Raw genomic sequence first — 26,218 nt, forward strand, 5'->3', positions numbered from 1 at the left:
CTTAAAAGGCAGGAATTTAGAGTTTATTGAACACCAAATTAAAACATATTTTGAAAAACAAAGAATAGGTGAAATACAAATTTATATTATGGGACGCAATGAAAGCCTTCATTAGAGGGCAGGTAATAAGTTTTGTAACTAAGATGAAAAAGGACTACAATCGGGAAATAGAGCAGTTGGAAAGGGAGATAGTAAGTACAGAAAAGGAACTAGTAACAAGAGATGATATAACGAAAAGGAGAGATTTGGCAGACAAAAAAAATAAAATACAAAACATTACAAACGTACAAGGTGGAGAAGAACATAATGAAAATAAAGCAAAAGTATTACGAACTGGGAGAAAAAAAAACAAAAAATATTAGCCTGGCAACTTAAAACAGAACAAGCTAAAAGAACTATATTGACATCAAGGAAAAAGGACAAACAAATTACATATAATCCAACCGAGATTAATGAGAACTTGAAGGAATTTTATGAACAATTAACCAAACTGAGAATGAGGGGAAAGATGATAAAATAGAAGAGTTTTTAGCTAAAATTGAACTGCTGAAATTGCAAAAAGAGGAACAAAACAAACTAATAAAACCATTTGAAATAGAGGAAGTACAGGATATATTAAAAAAGCTGCCGAACAATAAAACACCAGGAGAGGATGGATTCCCAATAGAATTCTATAAAACATTTAAAGAGTTATTAATAACTCCTCTCCTGGAAGTAATGAACCAGATAGAAGAAACACAAAAGTTGCCAGATTCATGCAAGACAGCAATAATTACAGTAATACCAAAGACGGGGAAGTATCCATCAACACCAGCATCATATAGATCAATATCTCTACTTAACTCAAATTATAAGATAATAGCAAAATTATTAGAAACAGATTGGCCGATTGTGTACCAAAAATAGTAAAACAAGATCAAACTGAATTAATTAAAAAAAGTCAAACAGCAGGTAATGTCTGTAAACTTATTAATCTAATTCATGAAGTTCAAGGAAACAAGAAGCCAACAGTGGCTGTTGCTTAAGACACAGAAAAAGCCTTTGACAAAGTAGAATGGAACTATTTATTCAATTACAGAGGTTCAATCTAACAGAAAAATATAATAATTGGATTAAAGCATTGTACAATGGACCGTTGGTGAAGGTAACAGTAAATAGATATGTATCAAACCAATTTAAATTAAGTAGGTCAACTAGACAGGGATGTCCATTATCCCCCTCATTGTTCGCTTTAGCAATAGAACAAATGGCAGAATTGATAAGAACAGAAAATAAAAAAGGGATAAAAATAAAGGAGTATAAAATCAGTTTTTTTTGAAGATGACATGATAGTATACCTAACAGAACCAGAAATATCAATAAAAGAATTACATAAGAAATTGAAGGAGTATGGAGAAATATTGGGGTACAAGATCAACGCAAATAAAAGAGAAGCGATGCCAATGAGTAATGCGGATTATGCAAAATTTAAAAAAGAATCACCATTTAAATGGCAAACACAAGCAATCCGAATCCTAGGTATCAGGTTAGATAATAACTTAAGCCACTTGTACAAACTAAATCATCAGGCCATTAATAAATAAATTGCAGAAAGACTTAGAACATTGGAAAGAATTACCGCTAACGTTGATCGGGAGGGTAAGTTGAATTAAAATGAGTGTCTTCCCAAGGATACAATACTTATTTCAATCGTTGCCAATTCCCTTAACAGAGAAATTCTTTAATGAACTAAAGAGAATAATAAGGAAATTCTTGTGGAAAGGGGAGAAACCGAGGGTAGCGTTAGATAAATTAACAGAGAGGTATAATCAAGGTGGTTTGCAGTTACCAAACTTTAAAAATTATTATAGAGCAGCACAATTAAGGTATTTATCAGATTTTTACCAGACAAGGGAAAACCAGACTGGACTAAGATAGAACTAGATAAAAATAGGGGAGAAGGTACTAGAACATATACTTAATAAGTGGGATGAAAAGCTGGTACAATATAAAAGCTCTCCAGTATTGCATCATTTACTTAATATATGGAAGAAGATTCACTTAGAAAGAAAAAAAATGAATTACCAAATACCAAAATTGTTATTGACACAACACCCACTAATCCTTTTTACAATAGATAACCTTTCCTTTTGAGAATGAGAGAGAAAAGGAATCAAAAGAATATAGAATTGTTTTTTGGGAAATAAATTATTAATATTTGAACAGTTGAAGTACAAATATGGAATAACTCATGGTACAATGTTTGCATATCACCAACTGAAAGCTTATTTAAAGGATAAATTGGGAAACAGACTGAGATTACTAGAAGGAAGCAGCTTTGAATGTGATTACAGACACAATGATAATTAAAAGATTTATAACGAACATGTATATTAAGTTGCAAGAGAGGGAAAATGATGAAATAAGCTATAAACCTAAACAAAAGTGGGAAAAGGATTTAAACATAAAGATAAAAAAATGAAGCATGGGAAAAGTTATGTTCTGGAACTATGAAGAATATAATAAAAACAAGGTTACGCATGATACAGAGGTTATATATCACACCTCAAAAGTTAAAAGAATGGGATCCAAAATTATCAGATAGACGTTTTAACTGTAAGAAGGAAATGGGAACAACAGTATATGCAGTTTGGGCATGTAAGAAAGTGAAAATGCTTTGGGAAGATCTAAATCAGGTATTAAATAAAATCACAAAAAATAACATACCAAAAAATCCAGAGATCTTTCTTCCAAGTAATACAAGTAAAGAATTAGGCCTTAAATTGGATAAAGTGCAAAAAAGATTTATTATGATAGCCTTAGCAGTAGTAAAAAACTGTATAATGTCAACTTGGAAAATGGAAGAGAGCCTGAGAATACAGGAATGGTGCATGGAAATGAATAAATGTATTCCATTGGAAAAAAAACATACAATTTAAAAAATGAAGTCACATTACTTGAACAAATTTGGGAACCATACATGGAACATAACAGAGAGGGCTTGCCTCAGACCTCCAATCCCTAAAATGATAAGACAAAACGACTTGATCCAATGTGTAAAAGTAGATGACACATTTTTCTTGTTTATTTTTCATTGTGTGAAGACATTGTTTAATGGTTTTATTGTATTGTATATCGAGATGGCAGAGGCCGACAGCATCGAATCCTCGCTGCTGAAGATCCAACTGCGCTGGGTAGGTCACGTCTCCAGAATGGAGGACCATCGCCTTCCCAAGATCCTGTTATATGGCAAGCTCTCCACTGGCCACTGAGACAGAGGTGCACCAAAGAAGAGGTACAAGGACTGCCTAAAGAAATCTCTTGGTGCCTGCCACATTGACCACCGCCAGTGGGCTGATATTGCCTCAAACCGTGCATCTTGGCGCCTCATAGTTCGGCGGGCAGCAACCTCCTTTGAAGAAGACCGCAGAGCCCACCTCACTGACAAAAGACAAAGGAGGAAAAACCCAACACCCAACCAACCAATTTTCCCCTGCAACCGCTGCAACCGTGTCTGCCTGTCCCGCATCGGACTGGTCAGCCACAAACGAGCCTGCAGCTGACGTGGACATTACCCCTCCATAAATCTTCGTCCGCGAAGCCAACCCAAAGACTAGCAAAGCTAATAAACTCAGGGATGCAGGACTTTGTTCCTCCCCAGTTGTAACTGGATCCTCAACTTACTGCCCAAAAGACCCCAATCTCTGCAATATCACCTCCTTGCTGACCGACACAGAGGCACCTTAAGGCTGCATTCATAGTTCCTTGCTCTATTCCCTCCATACACAAAATTGCCAAGTTCGGCAACCTATTGATTTGCTGATGACTTTACTGTTGCTCACCAAAAAGTTGAAGAATATCATGTATATTCTTCTCTTTGGCTTGGCTTCGTGGACGAAGATTTATGGAGGGGTAAATGTCCACGTTAGTTGCAGGCTCGTTTGTGGCTGACAAGTCCGATGCGGGACAGGCAGACACGGTTGCAGCGGTTGCAGGGGAAAATTGGTTGGTTGGGTGTTGGGTGTTTCCTCCTTTGTCTTTTGTCAGTGAGGTGGGCTCTCCGGTCTTCTTCAAAGGAGGTTGCTGCCCGCCGAACTGTGAGGCGCCAAGATTCACGGTTTGAGGCGATATCAGCCCACTGGCGGCGGTCAATGTGGCAGGCACCAAGAGATTTCTTTAGGCAGTCCATGTTCCTCTTCTTTAGTGCACCTCTGACACGACGGCCAGTGGAGAGCTCGCCATATAACACGATCTTGGGGAGGCGATGGTCCTCCATTCTGGAGACGTGACCTACCCAGCGCAGTTGGATCTTCAACAGCATGGATTCTATGCTGTCGGCCTCTGCCATCTTGAGTACTTCGATGTTAGGGATGAAGTGGCTCCAATGAATGTTGAGGATGGAGCGGAGACAACGCTGGTGGAAGCGTTCTAGGAACCGTAGGTGATGCCGGTAGAGGACCCATGATTCGGAGCCGAACAGGAGTGTGGGTATGACAACGGCTCTGTATACGCTTATCTTTGTGTGGTTTTTCCAGTTGGTTGTTTTTCCAGACTCTTGTGTGTAGTATTGCAAAGGCGCTATTTGCCTTGGCGAGTCTGTTGTCTATCTTATTGTCGATCCTTGCATCCGATGAAATGGTGCAGCCGAGATAGGTAAACTGGTTAAGGAATCTTGAATCTTGAAAACAACAGGTAATGATGAGGCAGAATATATGTTGGAGATGGTGAATCTGGGTATTTGGTGCCGGAACAATAATAGACCATAAGACATTGGAATAGAAATAGGCTGTTCAGCCTATTGAGTCTGCACTTCCATTCTACCATGAGCTGAACCATATTCCCCACTCAGCCCCACTGCCCAGCCTTCTCCCCATAACCTTTGATGCCAGAGCTAAACAAGAATCTATCAATTATGCCCAATGATCTAGCCTCCACAACTCAGAGGCAAAAAATTCCAGATTTACCACCCTCTGGCTGAAGAAATTCTACACCCCTCTTTTCTAAACAACCTTTGAACATCTACTCTGTCCATGCCTTTCAACATTCAAAATGTTTCAAAATATGCACCAATCTTTTGAGATTGTGGGGATACACAAATTAAATGGTTAAATTGAGATGACTTGATAGATAACAAAAAAAAGTAGATACTGGAAACTGTATAAACTCAGATATAAAGAATTACCACTTATCTAACATTGTTTTTCCTATATTTACAAACTTTCAAGCCAAACAAAGGACAAAATAAGTTTCTGGAAAAAAATAGTAATATACATCCATCAATAGCTATTGCATCTCTAACTATAATTAACTGTACCTCCCCTCCCCCTCTGAGAAAAAGTTAGAAAATTAGAAAAATTAATAGAGAGCAAGGAAACAAGATAGTTCATGACTACATTAAAAAGATTTTTTTTTAAATAAGAGGATGTCAGGTATGCACTGTCCACCTTAAATTATATAGCTTTTCTGGATCCGGGGAGGGGTACAGACTGAGCACTCCAAAGTGAGGGGAAAAAAACTAAAGATTTACAACTATTTGTTTTAAATATGGCTGCCAAATATGGTTCCTCAAACTAAGTGATTTTCTCAAGGGGAACACAACTTTGCATTTCCACATTCCCCCGTGCCATTCCTAGATGAGAATCAGACTCCCAGACAACTGCTGTATATTTCCTGGCCACCGCCAATGCAATCTTTACAAATTGCATTTGAAGTTTGGACAGTCTCACTATAGGTCTTATCCCCATGATGTTTCTAAGTAAAAACAATTCTGGGTTTTGTGGAAAATGATTCCCTAGATCTACCCAGAAGGGCCTCACCTTGGAATATGACCAGGTTGAATGTAGAAAGGTTCCCACCTCTGTGCTGCACCCGAAACATTGGTCTGATATTTCTGATTTGTTTATTTAATTTTCATGGCAAGATATAACAGATGCAATAAATTATACTGTACCAGCCTATATCCAGCATTAACTGTATTTGTCCTACTGTTTTGACATAGATCGAACCAGCACTGTTCTCCAATCTTTATGTCCAAGTCTGCTTCCAAGCTGTCTCGACTTATGTAACCCCCATTTAGAAATACACGGAAATAGGAAATACTGAGCCAGATATCCAGACTCTTGTTATCCAATATTGATGGTGTTAATCTATTGAGTCGGGATTTTTTTAGTGATAAAACCCCACCTTAATTCCATTCTGATTATTCATTTTATACCAAACATTAATTACATGTTTTAATAGTGGGCTTCTCTTATTCCCAAAACCAATTTAGCTTCCCATTTATAAATAAAATCTCCTGCTATCCTCCTGCTCACCTTGTGCAGCTCAATTTGTAACATTGCTTGTTTCCCCTGTTTTAGGACCGTGGACCATTTACTTCCAGGAATCTGCACAAGAAATGATAAGGAGCAAAAATATCCCTAAAGCCAGAAGCTTGTTAATTGTAGTTAACAGCTTTATAGCAAGACATGCCAAATATTGCTAATTGTTTAAATATAATGAGGAGAATAATTACATGCACCTACTTCAATAATGGAATGTACAAAAATCTATCAGCAGTCATTATTGAAAGTTATTAGACATGACAGTAAATGACAGGCAATTCTTCAGATTTATTTCCTCATAGCACTTAATGCTATTAATTTAAAGAAGGTCATTAGCAGAGTGTTTTAAGAAATAAAGTCTGTGTGCCAATTAACCGCTGTCACCATTGATTTTAGATTATTTATTAGCAGTAGCAATTAGCTTGGTGCAAAGCACTGCAAAATCTCAATAAAGGCAAAAAAAAGAGCAATGAAATTTCCTTTAATGACATATAAAGGTCCATATCTCATTTGCTTTACTGTTAATCCCAAAGCATCAGTGTGGAGAGAAGTCTGCAATTTTCTTGTTAGGCAAGAGAAAATTATCAAATTAAAAATAAACCCATTCCTGCATGAATACAGGCCAGAATAAACTATTTGAAAAAATGAACAAATTCGGTTTGATCTTCAATTTATGCTGATTGAAATTAGTTTAGGGGAGTATACATGCCCCAAAGAACTGACAAAATTTTAAAATGATGGAGAGAAACAACTATTAATGGACTTAGCACAAAGCAGAAACAACTATTTAGGCAGAAAGACAGATGGAGGAGTACTGGCAGGACATTACATCAAAATAGATAAGCACCTTCTATAATGATATCATTGATGAGATATGATATAAATTTGAAAATTTAGAATTCACAAAGAGTGCATGGTTTATTGACACTGGTGCATCTGTACCATAGAATCAGCACTTATTGCATTGCTTCTCTTCCACAAACCATTCTTTCACAGTTACTGGGCTCAGATCCTAGTCAACCTTGCATTTATTTTTTTTTAAAAAAGACATGCAGCACAGTAACAGGCCCTTTCAGCCACGAGCCCGTGCCACCTAATTGACCTCCAACCCATGGCACATTTTGAACAGTGCGAGGAAATTGGAGCACCTGGAAGAAACCCACACGTTACAATCAGCACGGGGTTTGAATCCTAGTCCCTGACACCAACAGCATTGCGCTAACTATGCCACTAACCGTGCTGCCCTTATTGTTGAAAAACATTACTTTAAAAAGATATGGCTAAAAAGATTGTAAATTTGACCCGTGTTCTGTCATTTAAGTACTTAGTGATGGGAAATTTAGTTAGTCAGCATCATCTCCAATAACAAGAAATAAAAATTCTCTATTTAACTTTTTGTTTTAAAAAAAAAACAGGCAAGTAGAAACAATTTCCTGATTACATTTAAAAAAAACTATTCACTTTACTGTTTGATCTGGTTCTGTGATTTTTTTTTAATTGGTTCACAAAAAATTCATTTCTGCTTTTGTCAGTTTTTAATCTATTGATTCTACCGTAATTTCTCTAGTCCCAAGCTAACCTCTATAGCTTTGCTATTCAAAATAGTCGTCAAAACAAACCTGAATTAACTGGCACCCAAAACTTTAATTAAAACTAAATTTCTGAGACATGAAGTACATTTTTCAATTTCATATTTCTGTCAAGCACCCATTTCACTTAAATACTGCATGTGATGGTATATAGCCAGCAATTAGAAACTATACATTTTTCCAGTTTCTTTTTATTCTAAAAACTGTTATGTTCCCAGAACCATGAATGCCATTTCATTTGAGTATTCCACAATGAACGATGGTAGGAAATTCTGCTTCCAAAATGTCAGTTACAACAGAATCTTATCCTTGCCTAAAGTCCATTGGGGGGGGGGGGACTTACTCAAATGGCCATGTGGTCAAGTGAGAATGCCCCAATTCAGGGATGTTTCAAATGTTGCCAGTTCAGTGCAGACAAAATTTAATTTCACCCTAGCTCAATTTCTTACTGGGTCAACTCTAAATTGTAAAGATCCAGCATTGAACTCTGCCAAAATGAATGACAAACCTGGACATGGCAAATTAAATTTTCACTATCAATTCTTTTCACCTCTGTGGTTTCAACACTTGCAACCAGGCATATTAGGACTTTATTTTTAACCCAAGTAACTATGCTTGACCATATTAAATTCATTTTCATTTAACTTCACTTTCGTTCAGTTGGTCTTCCACTCTTACAACATGACAGAGTGGAAAGTAAAGACAAGAATCTTTTTCATCTTTGCTTTCCACCCCATCAACTGCTTCATCTTCTGATACAGTTCTGATGTTTTGACATCTGCCACAGTCACTGCTTTATTTATCTGGCAACTGAACTGAACCAGTTTTTCATTTCTGACATTACATTTTTTCACTCCTTCATTCTTTTTTTCCCCATTCCCATACCTTTCTGATCTCTACTGCCCAAATTCTCCTTCCAGTTTTCTCGCCACAAAACTACAAATTATTCAAAAGGTGCAATAAGCTTATTAAAAGCACTGCAGCCAGTATCAGCATGAACATCGCATGCCCAGCTGAGTCGATGTAATCCCCAGTCCTAGTCTTTAAATCTCCCTTTGGCCATGAATTAATCTTAAAACTGCAAAAGGCACTTTACTCAGAGGCCTAGAAATACTTAATCCTTTCAGCATCATACATCAATTTCATAAGAAAATTAGCTCTTTTTCTAATCTTCAAAAGTTTTGTTGCATTTTCATTTAATCACCAAACCCTAGGCATTTCAACATCATCATTTTCACTCAAACTTTCAGAGACAAGCTCAAAATACGTGCTGTCAGGCAAGTAGATAACAAAGATTACTGATGAGGGCAACAAATTTAGCAAGGCTTTTGACGAGGTCCCACATGGGTCCAGGATGAGGTAGCTAATTGGATACAAAATGGACTTGGTGATGGTTGAGAGAAGGTGGTATTGGACAGTTGTTCATCAGATCAGAAATTATTTGCAATGACACATCACAGGGTTTGGTTCGGAGTCCTATTGTACATCAGATGTATCAGTGATTTGGAAGAGAATATCACCAAACAGTAATTTAATGACACCTGATGATACAAGGTCACAAGAGGAATTAGATCAACTGGTAAAGTGGGCAAGGGAACAACAGATGGAATTTAACTCGGACAAGTGCAAAGTAATATATTTTGGGAAGTTAACTCAAGTCAAGGTAGACACAATGAATGTTAGAGCCTAAGGGAGAATTATTGAACAGTGAGCCCTTGGGGTACATCATTCTCTGAAAGTAGTCATACAAAATGATAAAGGAACAAGAAAATACAAGGAAGCTGTGGTCGAGTTCAATGTAAAATGTGCTGGAGAAACTCAGCAAAACATACAGCATCCATAAGAGTAACTAACGTTTCAGGCCTTGGTCTTTCATCAGGAGTAAGAAAAACAGCTGAATAAAATGGTGAGAAGGCAAAGGAGAGAAAGAAGGGAGAGGAGCACAGGCTAACAGGAAAAAATCAGATTCTCTGAAATGCTCATTTATCTGAAATATTTTCAGAAGCCAAAATGACCAGGGATGTTGGGTCTTTGGGCCCCCATGCAGGGACCTCAAGCCCCCATGCAGGGACCTCAAGCCCCCATGCAGGGACCTCAAGCCCCCATGCAGGGACCTCAAGCCCCCATGCAGGGACACTCAGGCTCCCAGCACAAGTGGGGGGGGCCTCAGTGGAGAAGTGTCAGTGGTGGCCAGCATTTTTTTTTTAGTGAGAATTAAACTTTATTTTAATGCTTAAAAAGCCTTGCCTTATTGATTGTTGCTGTATAAACACTGTTACAGGTGATTTGCTGTTGCTACTGGGCATTTTTTTTTTAATGACCAGTTCTATGAAACAAAAACGTTAATCCAAAATGGGCCTGTACCAACCATTTCAGATAATCGGAGTTATCGTAGGCAGATACTAGCGAGCTCATAGAAAACTGAAAAATGATAGGGGAGCGGGCAGAGAATTGCTCTCTAATAGGAAAAGGAAGGGAAGAGGAGAAAAGGGACATGGGGGGGTGGGAGGGGATTGACAAAAAATTGGAGAACTAGATGTTAATACCATCTCACTGGAAGATAATATGATGGACATGAAGGCTGGTGGAGTGGTAGGTGAGGATGAGGTTTGTTGCATCTCAGGGCAGAAGGGACCAAGACACATGTGGGGAAGTAGAGATATGAGAAAAGGCCAAGTTAAAGGTAGAAGTTGGGAACTCACATTTTCTGAAGGAGGTGGACATCTCAGATGTTCTGGAATAGAAGACTTCATTCTGGGAACAGCTCTGGCAGAGACAGAGGAGAAAGAGTGGGAAGAGATGTAATCAAAGTAAGTGTGGGTTTATACATGTCTGAAGATTGTCTCTCAAGATGGATTAAGAGAGATAGAGAAAGGGAAGAGTGTTGCCCGAGATGGACCAAGTGAACTTGAGTGGATGAAGTTGACAAGCTCATCATAGGTGTAGGAGGCAGCACCAATGCTGCCGCCAGTGAAGCGGAGGAAGAGGTATGGTATGCTTAACCATTATGAGCCAAGACATTGAGCATTGGGGTTGTACAAATTGATGCGCAAGCCACACATGCACAGTTCTGGTTGCCATGCAGGAGGAAGCATGCGGAAAAGAATTCACAGAAGTGTTGTGTAGATTGGAAGGCTTGTCGTAAGATATTGGATAGGCAGGGAGCATTTTTCTCCTTGAGCAAAGGAGGTGGAGGAGTGAGTTTAGAAGTTTATAAAATCATGGAGTCACAGTATTTTTTTTCCCCCAGGATAGGGAATCTAAAGCTAAAAGAGCACAGGTTTACAGTAAAGGGCACAAATTTGATAGGGTCACGTGGACAAGGTTTTCACACATCAAAGGAGGTGGGTACATGAAATGAGCTGCAAGAGTGTGGTAAAATTACAAAATTTAAATGATATTTGAAAAGGTAAATGGATAAGATTTATAAGGTATATGGGCCAAACGTAGGCAAATAGGATTAACAGAGACACATCTTGATCAGCATGCACATGTTGGACCAAAGGGCCCATTTCCATTCTCCACAACTCAGAATCTAACCACTTATAATCAGAGCATTTGCTTTAGTACTAAATTTACAAGACCAGCATCAATATACAAAGTCAATCCATCTAACAAAATTCAACTAATATACAGAATATTCAAGCCATTCTTGTAATGCTTGAAACAAATTTTGCAATTCATAAAATAATCAAAAGCTGCTCACATCAAAGTGACAAATATAACACCTACAGTGCTTTATGCAACAACCTTTTTGCCCTTCTTTCAGTGAAATCAGAAACAACGTGACAAGTGGATTTGCACGTCATTTGACCAACACTAATCCACGATATTACAAAATGATAAATCCAATAATAAAGTATTAGTTGTTCAAAGTACTTGTTTAAGTACTCTTACTTTTGCACTTTGATTTTTTTTTTCTCTCTCTGTATTGCTGAGTTTGTTTAGATTCCTTTACATGTGTACATTGTTTTTTTTCTCCTTTCACTACCAATAAGTGGTAATTTCTCAGGAAGAAATCTCAGGGTTGTATGTGATGTCATGTATGTACTCTGACAATAAATCTGAAACTGACTGGAGATGGACAGAAAGGGATGCAGGGTGAACAGTGTGTAGTGGTAGCAGGAAAAAGTTAAAGTTTTCCATCAAGTTTCCAGAAAGAAGCTGGTTGAAAATTGTTGCATTAACCTCTCTCAATCTGCTTCACTGCAATGACACAACTTTATTTGTGGTCACAGTTTACAATGGGGTTCATTGGATCATCTTTTAAAATCATTGTGAAGCAAATGTAGAAGGGTGAAGTACAGGCATTTTTGCTAGTAATATTTTCAGTTCTCAAAGGAGTTTTTTTTCCTTTCTATAGTATAGTTATTCTTGCATTTTTTAATGGATAATTGTATCAAAGTTTCAAATTGATCTACTAAAGAAAGCAAAATAGAAAATGTGTATTGCACACAACCCCAGCATCTACATACTTCATTTAGTTTTCTTTCTGCTGCCTCCCTCCCTTTTTAAATAGCAGAGCGATCTTTGCAATTTTCCAGTCTGCCAGAATCTCTTGATTCTTAGAAGTTTATTACTAATACCTCCATAATTATTGCTTCTTCTTTCAGAAGCAAAGAGTAAATTCTATGTAGTCCAGGAGACTCGTCTACCCTGAGACCAGTGGCCTCAACCTTCCCCCCACCCTCCCATTCACAAACCACCTTAAGTAATCCGTTACAGACCATAGAGCACTTATGGCATAGATAAATTCATTCTCTTGGGATCCAGCACCAACCTGGTTTTCTGAATCAACCTGCATATTGAAATACCCCATGATTATTGTAGCATTAGCCTTTTCACATGCCTTCTCCATTTCCTTCTGTGGCTTGCACAACACATCCTGGTTACTGTTTGGAGGTTTGTACACAACTCCCATCAGGGTCTTTTACCCTTACAGTTTCTTAATTCTACCCACAGAGATTCTATATCTGATCCAATGTCAGTATGAGAATCAACTGTTATGAGCATGTCACTGAAATAATAATGTACAAGTCCCTTAAAAGTCAGACAGTGAATTTCAACAAGCTTCTAAAGGTTTCAATATTCTAGGGAAGAGGTGAAAGGTTAAAAGCAGTACTGTATTTCAGTGCCTCTCACAAATTGGTACTGACTGCTAGATAGATGTAACTGAGCAACCTTGGGGTACCTAACGAGGGAGTCAAAGCAGAGAGTATAGGAATGCAAGAAGAGATAAGGGGTTCTGATGTTTTCACTGTCTGAATTATGTAGACTGTTCCTTTGTTCTAACAACATTTTTCAACCTCGAGGTATAATCATGGAGACTACAGGCTTGGGGGATGGGGGTGGGGTCTGTACCTCATCCAACATGTAATCCTTTACTTGGAGTTCATTATAATTTTAGATCACGTGAGTTTGTGATTTTATAAATACTTGATCCATCCCTTTGTTGAGTGGAGACCCTACAAGGTTGCTTCAAGTGTGACAGCAGGAGAGGGCTCTTCCAGTTAGCAGCTGCCTAATCAAGAGTTAACAAATCGATTTCTGTGTGCTGTGCCTGTTTGCATCGTGAGTGACATACACCAGAACCACATTTGGCGGGCCAGCCATGAGTCCAGTTGAGAAGAGCTCACCAGACAGTGAAAGTGACCAACTCAGCCAGCACCCAAAGACTAGAGAACACTTTCCCAGTTCTCCTCTTAAGGAGCCCAACTGATCCCCCTCCTCCAATAGTACGACTGACAGGTTCCAGATGAACCAAGAGTATTGCATCCCGAAAACGCAGAAGGTAGGCTTTGAGGAGTGCTGTCCAATATAATTTGTTGTCCTAGTTCTGTCACCCTGCCTTGGACTGGTTGTTATGAGGGGAAATTCCCCCACAGCAAGGTCAGGACCCTGAAGTAGGCACTGAGGAACAAAATGACAAAAGGGGACAAGTGTATGATAAGTTAGGAGTAAACACTCCTTTGGCTAAAATGTAAGAAATGAGTGATGAGGTGACCCCAGGACAGCCAATATGTCATTTGTATCCAAAGTATGGTAAAGATGAAGGGTATAAATTGGACAGCAGGTTGCACAATTCTTTTTTCAAAAAAAAAAGGGGTAGGAATCAAGGAGGCCAGAAAAGGGTTGGCCAGGAAAATTTATGGCGAGTATGGGACAGAGTTAAAAACATTCTCAAGTGAAGGCAATGTGTGATTGGCACTTGGGAGATGAAAAGAATTTAAAAGAATGTTAAGTGTGACCCTAACAAACTAAGTGTGGTCAGCAGGAGGTAGAACTTGGAATATTAGTTACTACAGCCAAAGCAGAACAACTAATGTGGAAAAGAATAAGAGCTGGAGAGATAATGTGAGCCACAGATTATGCCATTACAAAAAATATAAATGAAGTCATAAAGATGGCTGCCTCAAGTCTTTCCCAATAATTTGAATTGTTTGTCCTTATTAGAGCCTACATGATAGGGAAAGGATTATTTAATGCCCATACCAGAATCCTGTAGCCCTTGGGAATGCTTACACATATTTAACTGCAAAAGCTGCTGTTATACATGGTCCCTTCACCATTTATTCAGAGAGTTATAAATTGTTTGATAATAGAATGGTCTTGCCTGATATGGGGATGTATAATAATTTCAGGGGGACGCCCCTGCCCTGCTAATTTCATTAAGCTCTGTAAACAGCAGGGGGTGTGCCAGAAATCCAGAAACTGAATTACGAAGACACCCCCCCCCCCAAACTCGCTGGACAATTTCTGTACCTAATGAAATTTTTTTTTTTTTAAACCTGTACTGCTTAATTATAAACATGGAATAATACATTTGAGTGAGAAATAGGAGTGCCACATCACTAATTTGAGAAAATAGACAAAAAGGCATCGGAATGATACTGGTAAAGAAATTAAGTACCCTCAGGGATGAACATGAATTTGAGTGTATATAGATTGATTTTATAGAATTAAGTACTTGACTATAATTATTGCCTTGACCTTAAAAAACAAGTTGGCTAAGTTATCAGAAGAAACTGGGTTGAATTAGATAAAGGTATTGCCGTTGTCTTTATTTGAAATGTGTATAACCTTGCACGGCAGCAGAGGGTTAAAATCCTAAGACCAACGTGAACACTACTTTAGATTTACATGAGTTAAGTGACAAAATAGTCACCCATGTACAGCAACTAACCAAAGCACGGTCAGTCCAACTCTCACAGATGTAAGGGCACAGAGGAATCCCAAGGAATCCATTGGTGTCAAACAGGTGCCCCTCCTCCTGCCCAGGGACTACATGCTTTGAAATAGAACAATGCTTGATAATCATTGAATATGCCACATAATAACCTAAACACTCCAATTTTCTTAAAAACTGAGGACTCCAAACTCAATAATAAGTTAACCTAGTCTTCCTGCAAACTGACAAGAGGTAATACAATCAATAAGTGATTAAATTGAAATAAGTGGTTAAATTGATCATTAACAAGATCATACAATTTCTGAATGCATTCCAATGCAGCAACTCAGCAAGAGACAAGATAGCCAAAAAATGCATACAGAAAATTTTGTAGACAAATACCCAGTTATAAGATTATGGCTGCCAAACATGTGTACAGTACTTGATGTCTTTGTTACTTGATTATATCACATTGGCAAGGAGAGAAAGATAAATATTTTACTGTAAATACCTCACTGAAGACATGTGGCATCCAAATTTTAGGTAAAGGGACACTGAGCCAGCTGGTACATAACTCGTGCCTGGAGGCCATTTTTTGTTTTTATAATTAGCCATGTTTCTTTTTAATTTAAAGACAATACTGCCTTGACTGTTAGTTAAGATTTTGTTTTACTGCTTTGACTATGTTTAATATTTTGTTAAGGGAAATAATTGCCTGAGGCACTGAGTTCAGATCATGGTCCTCACTTTGTAGCCAAGATAAATGAGGAATATGGGATCTTACAGTGGTTCCACTACTCCCATTAACCACAGGCAGCAGGAATAGTGGAATATGCGAAAAAACATTTTAAAAAAAAACTAAGTTGGCGAAATTGACTAAAAACATCTGCCCTTAGCATTGTTTAAAATGCGGATGACACTGCAGGCTAAGTCGGGGCTATCTGCTGCAGAGATGGTCCACGAGCAGCCAATATGGACAACTTGGGGAGCAAAGCCAACCCTGCCAGTAGGGATGGATTTATTATCGTTAGGTGATGACATGAGCAAATATTTGAGTACTCTAATACAAACTTTTTTGAGCAATGCATTCACAGGTACAACAAGCACACCTAAAGGAGGTGGTCCAATAGATTAAAATGGTGAATATCCCAACATCAAACCTGAAAATTACATTCTGGTAAAGAATTAGGATTGGAAGTACTCGCTGTAAAGGGCTATTTCAGGCCCTGTTAATAACACGGACTGCAGTAAACCTTGCATGACAGCCTCACTAGATATACCAAACAGAATTAAGGAAATAAGCCTACCTGAGACATTAAGACTTTTATTTATAACAGGCTGAGGGAAAAAAAAAGCCCACAACAACATGAGAACTTTATTGTTATGCCTTTTGTCGCCTTGATGTGAACAGAATACCAGTGTCATGACTGAAAAGAGGAATTTTGGCAGAAGTATAATACCATTTTATATGTCTTACTTATACGTTGATAAAATTAATGTTTATAGCTGTCAAATCTATTCCCATATTCTAACCAGCTCAATGGGAAGTATCCCCAAAAGACGTAGCCTTTACCCCATACTGGAAGTGATAGAATGGATCTTGAGACCAAACATGTTACAGACAAGTGAAAGTAAGGATTATAAACATGTGGAGGATTTAGTTGGACAGAGACCCTACGAGACTGCTTCAAGTGTGATAGCAGGAAAGGGCTCTTCCAGGTAGCAGCTGCCTGATAAGGAGTAAACAGGCTTCTATGTGGTGTGGCTGTTTGCATCGGGAGCGACATAATCCAGAACCACATTTGGCGAGCCAGCCATGAGTCCAATTGAGAAGTGCTCACCAGACAGTGAAAGTGACTGGCTGAGCTAGCACTCAAAGACTACAGAACACTTTCTCCAGAACCACAAAATGAAATTTGTTGTTCTGCAGCATCATTACAGAGCAAATATTGGTATAAATTACATTGAAAAATAAATAAATTAGTACAAAAAATAGAGAAAGTGAGCTAGTGTTCGTGGTTCATTGTCCATTCACAAATCTGATGGCAGATAGGAAGGAGCTGTCCTTGTGCTGCTGGATGTCTTCAGGCTCCTGTACCCTGATGATAGCAGTGTGAAGAAGGAATGGCCTGGGTCAAGGATAGATGTTGCTTTCTTAAGACACCGCATCTTGTAGATGTCCTCGATGGAGTGAAGACTAATGCCCGTGATGATGCTGGGTGAGTTCACAATTCTCTGTAGATTTTTTACTTGTTCTGTGCATTGGGACCCTCATTCCAGACAGTGATGCAACCAGTCATAATGTTCTCCACGGTACACCTGCAAAAATTTGCAAGAGTGTTTGGTCCCTCAAACTCCTCACGAAGTGTAACCGCTGGTGAGCCTTCTTCATGAAAACATCAACATGGATGGAGGCCCCAGGACAGATCTTCAAAGATGTTGACACGCAGGAACTTGAAGTTCATAACCCTTTCCACTGCTGAACCCCCCGATGACGATTGGTTCGTGTTCTCCTGATTTCCCTCTCCTCTCTCCAAAGATTTAATTCTATTTTTAACCAGCAGAAGTACCCCACCCACTCATGTCCGTGTCATACCTGCCAACTTCCAGCTGCATTTACTAAGGCAATCAATAGGACAACATTGTCCATTGTTCCCTATAATGGAAAATAAACCCAAAATAACTATTTGTGAAAGCATGTCAATATTAGCAGGATCATTCCTATTTAAGTCTAGGATATGCATTTTTAAACCAGTCAAGAACCAGTAGAATTCCTTATACATTGTTTAGGTTGCAGGTTATATCTATGTAATAGAGATTAACCAGAAAATTTACTAACTGGCCAACAAATCATCTGGAGCCATTCTATCCTTTATCACCATCAACTGTCATTAAATTATATGACTTTATGAAAATAGATCATTTTAATGTTACTTACTATTTTCTTCTTTTGTATTTTTAAACTTTCTAGAGCTTCACCTGTCAGGAAAAGGACAAAATTTCACCATAGTTCTCAAGGTAAAAGCACTGCAAAGAATCCTTTTGCATTTTAAAGTACTGTATATTCCAATACAAGTATACTCACTGTTCCTCTCTGTTCTTTTGCAAAATAACCAAATCAAGAATTTTCTTATTAACCAGACCCTATAAAAATAAAGCACACAAGCAGTGTGAGACTTGGATACAAGTACAAGTGAAGTGAAAAGATCATTAAAATTAATTAAATCACAGGAATACAACAATACGAGTAATCCTATTAATTTAAATAGGCAGAACCATTAGATTGAAGCTGCAGGCTGACATGTCACTTGTCCTGACGGTCTTCATTCGGGAATTAAAAGTACCTGGTAAGTTGGTTGATTTAGCTAAAAAAAAAATCTGCAAATTTTGGAAACCGGAAATAAAAACAGAAAATGCTAGAAACATTCAGCAGGCAGGACATGTTGGGGGGTGGTTAACATTTCAGGTCAAAGGTCCTTTATCAGAACTTTCTTTTTTCTTTGGCTTGGCTTCGCGGACGAAGATTTATGGAGGGGGTAAAAGTCCATGTCAGCTGCAGGCTCGTTTGTGGCTGACAAGTCCGATGCGGGACAGGCAGACACGGTTGCAGCGGCTGCAGGGGAAAATTGGTGGGTTGGGTTTTTCCTCCTTTGCCTTTTGTCAGTGAGGTGGGCTCTGCAGTCTTCTTCAAAGGAGGTTGCTGCCCGCCAAACTGTGAGGCGCCAAGATGCACGGTTTGAGGCGAGATCAGCCCACTGGCGGTGGTCAATGTGGCAGGCACCAAGAGATTTCTTTAGGCAGTCCTTGTACCTCTTTTTTGGTGCACCTCTGTCACGGTGGCCAGTGGAGAGCTCGCCATATAACACGATCTTGGGAAGGCAATGGTCCTCCATTCTGGAGACGTGACCCACCCAGCGCAGCTGGATCTTCAGCAGCGCGGACTCGATGCTGTAGGTCTCTGCCATCTCGAGTACTTCGATGTTAGGGATGAAAGCGCTCCAATGGATGTTGAGGATGGAGCGGAGACAACGCTGGTGGAAGCGTTCTAGGAAGCGTTCAGGAAAACTAGGCTTGATGATTTAATTTTTCCAAAAGTTCAGATTCAGGGAAGCTGCTATTTGGTTGGAAATTTGCAAATCCAACTTCATTTATTCAAAACAAAAGGGAGGATCCGGTGATCTTAAACATGCAAAATATAACAAGCTGTTTATTTAAAAGACATTACAGCAGGATATTTCAAATAAATTTAAATAAAGCAAAAGCAAACAGATGCAAAATAGGAAAGCATGTTTGCCCAAATTACTGAAGGTCCTAGAAGTTATTTTCTGTGAATAAAGAAGAAACCAACACATGTGCATTCAGTATTTTCCTGGGGTTTGACAAGGTCAATCCAGAAAACAACAGCTCTAACATGGATAGAAAACAGGCTGGCAAAGACAGAGAACAGTCAGTATAAACTGATCTGCTTCTTCCTGGTAATGTTCAAAAATGGTTACAACACCAATCAATCTTTATTCCTAAACATTTTACAATTGTGATTTGAATAAAGGCCCCAAAATTACTGTTGAGATGCTTAATCTGCTGATGACAAAGTGCAACAAACAGGCCGCCATCAGGGGATAGACCGAGAGTTAACCCCTTCAGACTCACATTCCCGATGACCTTACTTGTAAATGTAAAATTGCTGTAAAAGAAAATAATTACCTCCAGCTGCATCTGAACCGGAGAGAATTGTAGGGCTGTTGTGCTCTCATGACTACAGAATGACTACTGCCTTGTGGCACTGACTTCCACCATTATGAAATGCTCAAGCACCTGGTGATGGAACTTGAGAACTTAAGGAGGGCATAAAGGGATTTTTAAAAATATTGAACAAGCAAGTAACAATCTTGCAAACTTGAAAAAGATGTGAAATGCTTCCAGTTTGTCAGAATAAATAATTAAAAATTATGAGAATTTACAGAGCAGTGAGATGCAGAGGGATTTTGGGTGTCCTAGAGGATTATTTACTTAAGTGAATGAGAAGTTATATCAATTTTTAATATTTGCATATTACAAGGGAAATGAATATAGAAGTAGGGATACTAGGGACAAATGGCACGTCATTACTGGATACAGTGTTAAATGACCTTGGTTTAAAAATATCTTAATGTACTAGAAGCAGTTCAAAGATTTAGTCTGATACCTGGAATGTATGGATACTCTGGTGAGGAAATTTTGAACAGGTTCCGCATTTTACCAAGTTTAGAAAAGCAAGAATCAATTTCATTGAAACATTAAAGTGATCCTGAGAAGTAGTTAGAGGTTGTGCAAGGACATAGAATGAAACAGAACATAGGGGTAACTGTTTAAAAATAAGGTACCAAAGCAGATGGAGCATTTTTAAATTGAATCTTTTTTCATAACTAAATGAAATGACCAAAACTTTTTGTGTGCTATCCAGGCAAGTCAATATAGCACTGCAGGTAGTCCAATAGAAAGTGTTACAATAAAAAAGTGTACGGTATGGTATCACACAAGGCAAAAAAAAGTGCAGAGTATGGTACTGCAGAGAAAAGTGCACAGTTCAAGTTATCTCTTGTACAAATGGGAGGGCCATACAAAGGTCTGACCACAGCAGGAAAGACATGGACTTGAATCTGAAGGTTTTGAAACTCATTCATACATATTCTATCTGGGGGGAGGGGGGGGGGGGGTTGTAGAAAAGAGTGGAACAAGATTGAATGCATCCTTTAATATGTTGGCTGCTTTCCTGAGACAGCAGGGGTGAAGATGGAGTTGATGGAGGGGATGTTGGTTTGCACGATGCCTTGATATACTTTCATGACTTTCAGCCTGCCTGCAGCTTTCATCTAAGCGGTGATGCATTTGGGCAAGATACTTTCTCTGGTGTATCTGTAAAAATTAGTAATAGACACAGAGAACATGCTAATTTTCCTTACACTTTAAGGAAGTAGAAGAGTTGGTGTGCTTTCTTGGTCATGGCATCAAGATGATGGAACCAACACAACTAATTTGTGATATCTACTCCTAAAAGCAAAGCTCACCATCTTCTCCACTTGAGTACCATTCATAAAGCTATGCATCTCCCTCCACCTGCTGAGGTCATCGACCACTTCCTTCATTTTGTAGACTTCAAGGGAGTGGCTGCTTTCCTGACATCAGGGTTCTCTTCTTCTTCCTGTTCTCAGTCCAATCATTACTTTGTAATCTGCACAATAACCAGTGGTATCATCTGCAAACTCGTACACGAAGTTGAAATAGAACTTGGCCTCACAATCACGTGTACAGTGGGGTTAAGTATGCAGTCTTGCAAGGCACTGGTTTTTAATTATCACCAATCCTCATTGACTGCAGATCAGGAAGTCAAGGATCCTTTTTTGCAGAGGGCGATGCTGAAGCCTAGGTCCACAGGTTTTCCTCTCTGAATGGTTGAGTCAGCTTTTTTGACCCTTTGAATAAAGAGAATCTGAGTATTGCCAAGGTAGAATCTCGATGAGCAAGGGGCTAAAAGATTACTAGGGATAGATGGAATGGGAATCGAGTTTTCAATATCTGCCTGTTGTGGTTGAATGGTAGAGCAAGCTCGATGACCAAAGGGCCTATTCCTTGACTTAAATGCTCATACTACGACGAAAATAAGCTGAACTATGCAAGCCCATCATAATTATTCCATTATATTAATATTTATTACAAATAGGTTTCTCAAACTGAATAAAGCTTGTTCAGATACTGAAGGTGAAAGCACACATTACACTGAGCATCTAGTATTTCAGTGTTTGGCACATTTATGACAATGGGTCAAAAACTATAAAACAGAGAGTATATAGTGAAAGTTAATATTTCTACAATCCAAGCAACTCTTTTTGTATGACAGAAAATATCATTATTCTGAGGTCTAGAAATGCTTCATTAATGTGATACTTTACTTACAAAAGCAAAAGCTTGATAAATTCATAGCTACTCATATTCCAAACCAATGGAGTTTGTGTGGCTAGCAATAGATGCTGCTTTTAAATGCATGGAAAGTATGTGTAATCTCCTCAGACTAAATATAATCTACTTCAAGAAAATTAATTGCTACATCTTGAAGGTTGATGAGAAGTTTTCATTGGGGACAATTCTGGTTACCATCCAGTGCATCAACTATTAATGCATGTAGCAAACCTAGACAGGAAAATGATGTTATGATAAAGGAGTCTTGTTTTAAGACAAGCCCATCTTTATTTCTTTTCAACTCCAATTAAGAACAATGCCCATCTGAAGTCCAAGGATATTTGGAGAAAGTGTCAAATTCACAAGGATTACAAAATACAATCTTACTCTTGCAGCTACCATGTTAACTTAAAAAAGGTCTACTGCACCCGATATATTTTAATCTAAGTGACAGTCTAAATGTTTGATTTTGGCTTTGTACTTTATTTATTCACAACATTTACAAATACTTTATAAAGTATAAGTAGTATTACTCATCACTTCTACTCTCCTGGACATTTATATATGGTGAAGCTACTGCAGTAGTGTAGTTCCAAGAGTTTAACCAGTGACAATAAAAAAAATTAAAATCATAATGGTTCAATTTGAAGGAAAACTTGCATTGGTGATCCTATGAACTTTCTCTGTGCTTTTTCTCACTGGCAGGTTATCAATTTCAAAGGTGCAAAATCTAAAATAAATGTTGAAACTTATTTGTAAATGGTATGCACTCAAATGTTTTGCAACAGTGGAGAGAGCGAATATTTAAGGAAGTGGATGGGAACCATTAAAATTGCCCAGGATAATATCAAACTGAGTATTGTTGGAGTGCCTTGTTCCTTATTGATAATGGCAAGATTCTGGAGAAAAAAAAAGTGAGAAACTGCCAGCAAACTAGAGCATTGCCCTACTCATTCAGTGCAAGTATTGGTGTGCTCTCATTTAGTTAATTGACAGTGATCCCCAGAATGTTGACAATTACAATCAAATATTGAAGAGAGCTGGTTCATCTTATATTTGCAAGGCTCTTTTGTGAAGCAAATGTTACCCAACTGATCTGCTCAGTTCTTGCTTTATCTATGGAACTAAAATAGAATTAAACCACTGCAATCAATAGAAAATTGTAAGATAACTGGTCATGTGACATTGGAAAGGTTATTGATGAGGCAACTGAAGACAAGTGGGCCCAAAGCAGCTCATGTAGTGATAATACCTGACCTTCATCAATCATCTTCCTCTATTCCAGTTTCAATTGCAGCGAAAACAACGAGTTTCCCCAATTCACACCATCTACAGTTGTATTAGACATTTTTGGTAACTCATTCAGTAAAGCTATGCATTGAAGTCAAGGGGAGAAGCCACCGCGTTGCTGAAGGGTCTGGACCAAAATACTGACCGTCATATTTCCCTCCATAGATGCTTCCTGTCCCTCCAGCAATTTGATTTTTTTTTATATAAAGTTTGCATCACTCTCCACTATTTCACCCTTCTGCATTACGACAACTGCAGCAGTTTCTCTGACAGAGCCAAACTGATTTGACATAACCACGTTCAGAAAAAGTTATTTCACATTTAATCACATTATATAAACAAATGTCTAAAATGGAGGTGAGAAGCACCGTGGAATAAACCTTTTAGCAAATAACAGTGTAATAAGACCACATTACATTATTTTAAAAAAAGGGTTCAAAAGTGTCCAGATGGAATACAATGAATAGACCAAGTATTTCAAAATAATCAGCCTAAATGATCATTCCTGAGCAACTATCCTTTTAAAAAATGGTAAGAACCCAATTATTTGACTCAGCTGGCAGACAAGACTTCAATTTGCTAAATTCTAGTTTAATTTTAAAACTACATTTTAATTCAAGAAATGAGTTCCTCCATTATCAGGTGGCATTTGGTTATAGGCTGAAATACTCACACACTACATAACTAGAAATTAAGTTGCACCAATAAAAAAAATTAATAAGCCTGTCAAATTATTTAAACTGATAATAATTACTTACAGTAAAGGAAATAAAAATCCCGGAAGTGCCAAGGTTAATCGTTCAGTCCATTCTTCAGGAAAACACCACAAGTACACAACTATAAAGGCTATAATATAAAGAGTGGATGAATAGAGTACAAGTCTTCCAACCCAGATCTTTTGAAGTCTTTGATTCTTTTCCTTGAATTCTTCCAATATATTTATTTCCTAATAAACAGAAGCAATTAAATTTAGCTCAACATCATATCACTAAATGTTTGTTTCAGACAGCTGGACAAATGTGCAACGTACACAGACATATTATTCAACATCTTTATTGGTACCAAAACACACCATTAGACTGGAGCAGTCACAATACTCGTTGTCAAGTCTACTCAAATTTTCATAATACAAAATCAGTTATTGTAATTTTTCCAATGCACACTTAAATCTTGCACACATCTAGCAGTCTAGGTTTTGAAAAGTAATTTTTTTTTAATAAATCAGATTGAAACTTGCATCCAATGGAAATGAGAAATAGGGAATGCAGGGAGATGGTAATGGAGCATAAACAGAAGAGGACTGTGGGACACGTTTTAGCAACAGAATTGTACAAGACCACTCAAGGCCTTAGTGGTGGAATGGATAAAATTAATCAATCCTCAAAGCACAAAATTAGAATCAAAGATACCTTGAGAGCTTGCAAAGCTGAAAGTATTATGGGAGGGCATGTGACACAAATAAGAACATAGAGCCAGGTGACAAAGATTTTAAAATTGCTAAGCTGTCTAAGCGTAGATCAGCACAGTCATTAAATGAGCCTTGTAAGCCCAGGCTCAAGCTGCAAATGTTGGAATTCAATAAAAGACATAGAACATTAAATGGTCACAGATATGTATTTGGGGGGGTCATGGACCAGAAGGCCCTGTTACCATGCTGTATCTCAAAATTAATATTTAAAAAAATTTAAATTTCAACAATTTTGTACAAGATGCACAAGGATGGCCAGATAAGGATTGTGGTAACCCAGATAGTGGATCTGGTAGAATATGACCCAAGTAGAAGTCAAAGTTATGTTACATCAGTGGAAGTAGCTTGCCTTCATGAAATTAACATTAATTTTTTTTTAAAATACAAGCAGTCTGACTTAGCTTTAAATGATTTACTAGAATAAGAATGGAGGTCAGGGAGCTAAATTTGTGGCATTGACCAAAAACAATTACTTCAGGCTTTCTCTTCAGGATTCCTTTTAATGAAATATAATAAAGAAAAGGTAATATGCACAAAACTTCCTTTAGCCTATCAGAAGGCAAACAGTCACCATTAGCAGTGCCCAGTATGTTGAAGGATGAAAATAGAAAAGAACCAAGTATAACTACCACAGTAGATTCACAAGCAAAATTGAAACATCTTAATCTAATACAATAGTAAATGAATGTGCAGTTTTTTTTTAAAGTTAAACTCCAAATTGAAATTTGTGTCAAGTAACTATTCAATACACATTGTCCTTTCTATTACAAAAGTGGACACTACAAATCATTTTAGAATGTAGCAATTTTTTTTTTTTAAAGTGGCAACCTCATCCTGCTGATTCTGTTCCCTTCCTGAATAAATCACTTTCAACTTTTCGTTCTATTGTTACGGGTTATATTATATTTTAGATTATAAATAAATGTCTTTAAAAGAGATAGATTGAGGGGGTTCAGTGTAGGTCACTTCGCAAAGTAACAAAACACATCTCATTTAAAATGCTAGAGCTTTGCTGAAGCCAGACATTCACGCAACAGTGAATTTTGCAAAGACAATGGAAATGCTTTGGAAGGAACTTCAGAAGGAACAATGTACAGGCAGAGTGCTGATAAAGATCTTTCAAGGATTGGGTTTGGAGCCCTGCAAGCAGTTCTGGTTTTTACAAGCAGATAGAGGCAAAACAGGATTTATCTTAGAGGGAGAGAGAAGTCAGTTCAGCAGTAGCTTTTAACATGGCAAGCTGGCAAGCTTCTTGAAAACCCCCATTTTGAAGACTAGTTGTGAGTTCTGAGTTCAGCCTGTTCAAAACCCTTGTAGTCCTCAAGAGGAAATGGTTGGCTTGAGTGTTTCTCCTGAAATTAGGGAAGCAAGAGGAACTCTGGTGACCTGGAAGATTATCATTTGGAAAACCCATGATGGTGCAAGTTTCTTTAGCAAGACACTGAAGTAACTGATAGGAGGGTAT

General features: G+C 38.1%; 1 protein-coding gene across 3 annotated transcripts in view; it reads right to left on the bottom strand.

Annotated features, from left to right (window-relative positions):
* The window catches only part of LOC138762200 (endoplasmic reticulum junction formation protein lunapark-like), a 122,417-nt gene that overhangs the window by 60,215 nt on the left and 35,984 nt on the right, over nt 1-26,218 (bottom strand). For 2 of the 3 annotated variants that reach the window (XM_069935797.1, XM_069935795.1), the window contains exons 4-7: nt 24,044-24,231; nt 18,145-18,203; nt 17,998-18,038; nt 6,294-6,365 (exon numbers count right to left, since the gene is read on the bottom strand). In XM_069935797.1, coding sequence (XP_069791898.1) covers nt 6,294-6,365; nt 17,998-18,038; nt 18,145-18,203; nt 24,044-24,231 — 360 coding nt within the window. The remainder of the gene's footprint in view (nt 1-6,293; nt 6,366-17,997; nt 18,039-18,144; nt 18,204-24,043; nt 24,232-26,218) is intronic. The other variant, XM_069935798.1, reaches the window with a different exon arrangement.

The sequence above is a fragment of the Narcine bancroftii genome, chromosome 4, assembly GCF_036971445.1.
Source record: "Narcine bancroftii isolate sNarBan1 chromosome 4, sNarBan1.hap1, whole genome shotgun sequence".
NCBI lineage: Eukaryota > Metazoa > Chordata > Chondrichthyes > Torpediniformes > Narcinidae > Narcine > Narcine bancroftii.